The 6,813-nt window shown below is 42.1% G+C and overlaps 1 protein-coding gene across 2 annotated transcripts; it reads left to right on the top strand.

Annotated features, from left to right (window-relative positions):
* Positions 1-2,053: 2,053 nt before the first annotated feature.
* LOC105007439 (dynactin subunit 6) lies at positions 2,054-5,227 on the top strand. 2 transcript variants are annotated; one of them, XM_010866378.4, is made up of 7 exons: positions 2,054-2,171; positions 2,462-2,526; positions 2,793-2,898; positions 3,180-3,268; positions 3,391-3,438; positions 3,853-3,995; positions 4,285-5,227. In XM_010866378.4, exons 1-7 carry the CDS (start codon positions 2,143-2,145, stop codon positions 4,387-4,389), a joined length of 585 nt encoding a protein of 194 aa, XP_010864680.1. In that variant the 5' UTR covers positions 2,054-2,142; the 3' UTR covers positions 4,390-5,227. The 2 variants fall into 2 exon arrangements, with proteins under 2 accessions (XP_010864680.1, XP_010864679.1); XM_010866377.4 differs by having other exon boundaries at positions 2,128-2,189.
* Positions 5,228-6,813: the final 1,586 nt, after the last annotated feature.

Below are 6,813 nucleotides of genomic sequence, written 5' to 3'. Positions count from 1 at the left end.
GACACACACACACCTTCTAGTAGATATACACACACACACACACACACACACACACACCCTCTAGTAGATATACACACACACACACCCTCTAGTAGATATATACACACACACACACCCTCTAGTAGGTATATACACACACACACACACACACCCTCTAGTAGATATATACACACACACACAACCACAAGCTGGCAGGCTTTACTTCCCACTCCTTCACTCTCTTTTTATATTTTGTATATTAAAGCTTTATTATAGCTTGGCAAATTTTGTTTTTACTTATGTCAAGTGTTGAATAGTTCCTCAGTTGTCCAGGCTATAATATTGTACCTGTCCCTGCCTGCCTCATTTCTGGTTTCTAGTAAGCAAACAAGCTGTATTTTTATGTTGGTCATACCAAGCATAATTTTGCAATTATATGAGTTTTAGAACCTACTGAAATATATTGAAAATGATCTGAAGTGACAGTGAAAGATTGTTTCGAACTACATTTCCTAACAGAGAGAAAACAAGCCATTTTCATGTTTTTTAGACCACTTTGTCTGGTATGAATGGTCCACCAATTGCACAGTCAGCCATTTTGAAATATTTTTAAATCAGCCTTGCTTTGCTTACCTCAAGAAAGATGCTAAGGTTTTTGTGTCGTACAGCAAAACGAGAAATATTCTTTTTCTCTAGAGACTCTATAGTGTCTAACTATTTGGGTACTACAGACATTTTGGTGACTTTTGCCTTCTCATGCACTTTTCCTTTGATCAAACACCACATTCCACAGGCCACATTTAATGCAATAAATGAAGGCCTCCTACAGGCAGAATTGAAAGAGGTAGAAGAACACCTTTAAAAAGTAAAAATGTCTGAAACCACACGCCGAGCTATTCATAACACAATGTAATGACGTCATGCAATCTCATGGGGAATACTTCTGCAGGGTTTTAATTAAAGCCATGATCTTGTTCTGGGTTCGGTTTAGTAAGTGTCTTATAAAGTCTGGCACACACATGGTTGAGGTCATAGTTCAACCCAGTCGGCCCAGGGTTAAATGGCAGCCTGTCTTCCGAGTGTTTCGCCATCGTTCGGCTCATGTAATCTGGCCACCTGAAACAGAATAATGAATGTTCTCCAGTATGCAATTCGTTGTTACATCACATCTTCTGTGATGTCTAAACCTTGGACATGCTGGTCTCCCTTCGCCTCACGCTCTCTATCGCTCTTGTGTGTGTGTGTGTGTGTGCATGATTGCATGTGTGCGTGCATCTGTGCCTGCCTGTGTATGTGTGTGTGTGTGTGCGTGCATGTCTGTGTGTGCACATGTCTGTGGGTGCGCTTCTCCATAATTCATATATTATGTATTGCCTCCTAAATTAGGTTAGTGCATATTTAATTATTTATGTACTCTCTTTTACTGGCCCTAGTGACTAATTTATCCAGAGTTTTGAAAATGCAAATTTCCTCTCTGATCTACGTGGAAAGTTTGAGTGATTTGAAGCCTGGTGTTCTGAAGTTTGTGTGGTTGGCTATCTAGAAACTGCCTTGTTGTTTCTTGTTGATGCTTTCCAAAATATGCTATAATTGAGAGTAGGAAAGGGTCATTGAGAAGGGGAAGTGTCTGTCTGTCTGGCAATATGTGTATGCACAGTTATACAGTTATAGGTTGGATGAAAACCTGACGTGAGGTTTTTGCCAGGCCCCTGGAGGTTTAAAGGCTGTTTTAGGTTTAGGTCAAACATAACATTTGGGGGTATGAGTGTAGGTAAGGGATAGGTTTATATTGAAAGTTACAGATTTGTGATTGATTAGGATTATGTTCAGGTTCAAGGAACATTTTGGGGTTTTCTTCGGGAATATGTACAACCGCTTGACCCGTAAAGATGGTAAAAAATGCGTACGTCTCACTTGTGTCCATTTCGTCAATCAAGGCAGTGGGGGAAATAACTCAATTTTTGGACCTTATCATTTCCTCTGAAACAAAGATAACGTTTTCATTACAAAAGGAGGTCAGGTGCAGTTTGTATAAACTCGATAGGTGGCAGTGTTCACCCCCATTTGCGTTCCACGCATGCTCACTAGGCAACACTGACGTCATGTTGATGTTGAGAAGGAATCAAAATCGACTGTCGATAAAGTGAATAGTCGATCAACGAAATGTCGGATAAACAAAGTGGACAAAAAAGGTATCACGAAACTCAAATGTAATTCTCATTGTGACTTCATTGTGCTTTGAAGAACAGGTTGTTACTGCTTAATACTGTTGTGATACGTTTGAATTGGTTAAACAAAGGTACATGGTTTTTGAAAACAGCTAACGTTACTAGCTAAGGACAGTGTTCTATCCTGGTGCTGTAGCTCTATGCTAGTTAGCCAGGTTGTTTGGGTTATACTTGTTAATTAGTGGCATTTTATACAAAAGTTGTGGCTAACATATTTCTTATTATTAATAACAACACTTGCTTTTCTGTTTTAGTGCGAAAATAGCAGCCGGGGCCGTGGTGTGTGTCGAAAGCGAGATCAAAGGGGATGTCACTATCGGTAAGAGCATATCCAGTTGAGATTTAGTTAAGAGTGTCTTTAGTACAGTGGTTCTTAAATCTCTCCCGGGGAACCCCTGCCGTCTCAGTTTTGTTGCAGCCCGGAACTAGCTCACCTGGATTGAGCAGCCAATGGCTTAATCATTTGATTCCCCAGGAGAGCTCTGAGAACCACCACCCTAGTGAGCTTTCCCTCAATACAGTACTTTGCAGCTTGCTAAGATGGTTATGGTGTAGGCTACAAAATGCCATGTATTGTTCTTGCAGGTGCCAGAACGGTGGTCCATCCCAAAGCACGCATCATAGCGGAGGCTGGACCCATTATAATCGGGGAGGGAAACCTCATAGAGGAACAGGCTGTCATCATTAATAGGTGACCTTGATATGGAACTAGAGGCCTGTAATGTTGTCCTCTCACTCCTCCCTCAGGTCTCTCGTCATCTCTCACCTGTCACTTTTCATCTCTCAGGTCTCTCGTCATCTCTCACCTGTCACTTTTCATCTCTCAGGTCTCTCGTCATCTCTCTCCTTTCCCTACCATTCTCCTGTCCGTACTCATCTCTCTTTCCTTCACCTGTCCCTCGTCTTTGTCTTTCCTCTGGATATTATGGTTTGCGTTATATCGACTGAAGCCGGTTGCCTGTCATTTAACAGTTACCCGGAGAATATCACCCCTGACAGCGAGGGAGTGGAGCCTAAACCGATGACAATTGGTGTCAACAACGTGTTTGAAGTAGGCTGCAGTATCCTTTATGGGAACCTCTGTACTCACGTCAGATCGGCCTTTGTGAGGATGGCCAGTGAACTAGCGCTGAGCGTGTTTTTCCTCTGTGACGTTTGACCATCTTTAACCGACCGCTGTCAGTGTCTCAGGCCTTGAAGATTGGGGACAACAATGTAATTGAATCCAAAGGTGAGGATTGGTGGAAACCGTCACTGAAAGTGAATGACTTGAATATTGCATTGCCTGGTTTTGCTGCATGTTACTCTGACTTTAATTGTTCTATAGTTTTTCAGATGAATAACATATGTACTACTATGCAGTGCTATATGCTTTCTAAGCAGCAGAGGGCATGTTAGTTATGGTTATATAATCAGAAATGCTGCCTCTACAAAACCACTGTCTGTTATTGGTGAACGTTGGGAACCAAATCACATCAGTGATAAAGCCGTTTACTTGGTGTCCAGGTTTCTATCCTGCCAATTCTGCTTTTTGAGTTTCACACGATTATGCAAAGGTGCTATAAAATCATTCTCTGCAGAAAAAATAAATAGTGGGGGAGATTGTTACCAGTTAAGTGTAACCACTGACCTTTGACCTTTCAAGCCAATCTGGGCAGGAATGTGATCCTGACCTCTGGCTGTATCATCGGAGCCTGTTGCCAGGTCAACACCTGTGAGGTCATTCCTGAAAACACAGTCATCTACGGCTCGGGGTGTCAGAGACGTGTGCAGACTGAGAGACCACAGGTATGTAAAACTGGTGGACCAGAATGTTTAGTTTTATCTCATGACCTAAACCCTACTGCCTAAAGCCAAGCTTAAACTAAAACTGATTTCCCCAAAATGTACATTTCACCTTTTAAGCTGGAGTAAAGAGGACCAAATTGTCAGGTTTTAGTAAAACCAGGCTCTCTCACACCCACACACACACACACACACACAGGTTGAACTTCACACGTAGTCTCTAATGTCTACCAAGCTGCTGTATTCACCAGTGGACCTGAGCAACATGTCATTGTGTTCATGTCTTCTCCAGCCTCAGACTCTTCAGCTAGATTTTCTGATGAAGATCCTTCCTAACTACCATCACCTGAAGAAGACTGTCAAGACCACATCTGGTGCCACGCCAGCCAAAATCTAACAATCTCCCTAAAGATGAAAACAAACTACCACCATCCAAGACTAAAATAAAACTGCTTCCTCCCACGATGAAAACAAACCTCCTCTTCCCACGACGAAAACAAACCACCTCCTCTTTCCACGACGAAAACAAACCTCCTCTTTCCACGACGAAAACAAACCTCCTCCTCCCAAGACAAACCTCCTCCTCCCAAGACAAACCACCTCCTCTTCCCACGACAAAAACAAACCACCTCCTCTTCCCACGACGAAAACAAACCACCTCCCAAGACAAAGACAAACCACCTCCTCTTCCCACGACAAAAACAAACCACCTCCTCCTCCCAAGACAAAGACAAACCACCTCCTCTTCCCACGACGAAAACAAACCACCTCCTCCTCCCAAAACAAAGACAAACCAGCGTCTCATCCACCAAGTGAAGGAAAATGCTTAGTGCTATCATGTACCTGTTCTACTTGAAACTAGGCTTTCAGAAGACACTGAATGATCCTCTGTTGGCCAGGAATACGTTCATTCCATGAACCTAAACATTTTAGTTTCAAAACGTTCCATCAAAGAGAACAAAACAGGTAGGGACCTACCTGAATTATTCGCAATAAAAATGTTGTAAGAATTATTATTTTTGCCTCCAACTTGCTTGTCGTGAATTAATAAACCCCTGCATTCCACAAGCAGTGTTTATCATCTTGGAGTTGACTTGGAGCTTACCCCAGGACAACTGTCTCACTACTACAGTTTACAAATTTTTCCCGGCAGACTTTATACTTTTAAGTTCTATGTTATATTCCATGTATTTCCATGCTTTTCGATGCCATTGTTATAAAAATGATAGAAAGTGTGTTGTTTGGAGGCTGGAGGTATTGCTACTATCACTCTGACCAGAAATACTAATTGGGTGTGTCCAAGTTCTCTCTGAAGTGTGTATTATTTACGACAAGAAACATTTAAATGCCATGTGCGCAAGCAGCAATTCTAAGTATATATACTTTTATGCATGTATGCTTAATTATAGAGTTGGTAACGATCGAGGAAATTATTTTTGCTTTAAGTCAATGCAGGAAAATGCTCGTTTGTGTTTAATTTTCTTGGTGCCACTTTCCACTCCAGCAAATAATTAGAATAACAAGTCACCAGTAGAAATGACTGTATCCATTCATCATTTCCTTTTGACAAGCTAATTATATTCCTTCGCGGTTACTTGGTAGAAATGAGAACATAAACACGTTCACCGGTAGAAATAAGAATTCATGCTTTCTCAACTTTTCACTAAACTGGTCATTCTAAGCAGGACGCCACCGTTGTAAGAATAACAGCAAAACCAGTGTGCCGCTTATTGTAAAGTTAGCTAGCTAGCAGTGGACAGTCTACTGCCGAAGGTTTAACGAACCTCCAGAGGGGGAGGGGCTATGGCCGAGCAGGAAGTAGTAGCTGTCTTAGTCTTCTAGAAATAGGAAAATTCTTCATACTTTGTATATTAATCACTATATCTGCTAATCTTTTTCAGATCTCGCTCGTCCTTCCATCCACACCGTGACATAATACTGTGTGCTTTTCTGGTGCGCAACCTTTGCTCCTCTTGTCCAGTTGTGTGAAATACTGCCCTAGAGATCTCTGACATAATACACAACACCTAAGGTCCCCCCAAGGTGTACTGGCCCGTAAAGGAATTCAGACCCACGCTGGATCAGTACATTTGCACCGGAGTCCCACTGGCCTAACTAGCGGGAAGTACCAGGGACTGCCCGTGCTTGGCCTGTAGCATAACAGTATTTTTATTTTATAGGGTTTTTTCTATACGTCAGCTGGCAGGGTCGGCGTATTTACCGCTTAATTTTTCAGCGAGCATCACCACGCTATGCCAGTGGCTATACCACACATTTTTGCGCTGGTTGTAATTGGACAGATTGGCAAGACTAGAACTCGGGCCCTGGTCTCTGTGTCACAGTGAAGCAGGGATATTTAAATCTCCATCCAACTTCAACCCACCTCCATTAAAAAAATAAGTATGTAATGAGGAAACTTTTATTGCTTTGCAAACCCATTATGCTTTGCCTACTAAGTTTTCATCTTACCAGTCATTTTATCCACTGACCTTTCATCTAACCATTTAATTCCTCCTTTTGTTCTCTACCACAGCAAGATTCAGGGTGCATTCACCAGGTCACAACCTTTCAAAACATTCAGGTGTTATTGAAAGAGATCATACTTGGGGAATTAACCTGTTCTCACATATAAATGCATGGGGCTTATTGTGGATTCTGAGAGTTAACCCACTTCCCCTCAGGCTATTCCTCTGTGTTACTCAAACCGCTTTTGACTCTGCATCATTTGACGTGTCACTACTTGACCCAGTTGGTTGTCCAATGACTCCAGACATCCTTGACTCCTATTAAAACCCTAAAAACGACAGTGTGGTGCATAAAG

Source organism: Esox lucius, chromosome 25 (assembly GCF_011004845.1).
Source record: "Esox lucius isolate fEsoLuc1 chromosome 25, fEsoLuc1.pri, whole genome shotgun sequence".
NCBI lineage: Eukaryota > Metazoa > Chordata > Actinopteri > Esociformes > Esocidae > Esox > Esox lucius.
Note: the sequence above shows the minus strand (reverse complement) of the source record. Positions and strands in the feature narration are given on the sequence as shown.

What these genes read in the sequence shown, in the direction of transcription:
- LOC105007439 (XM_010866377.4), top strand. Translation starts at nt 2,143, where the DNA reads ATGTCGGATAAACAAAGTGGACAAAAAAGGTATCACGAAACTCAAAT. An exon ending in AGGTATCACGAAACTCAAAT is followed by an intron (nt 2,190 to 2,461) that starts GTAATTCTCATT and finishes TTTCTGTTTTAG; the next exon opens with TGCGAAAATAGCAGCCGGGG. An exon ending in TGCAGACTGAGAGACCACAG is followed by an intron (nt 3,996 to 4,284) that starts GTATGTAAAACT and finishes TGTCTTCTCCAG; the next exon opens with CCTCAGACTCTTCAGCTAGA.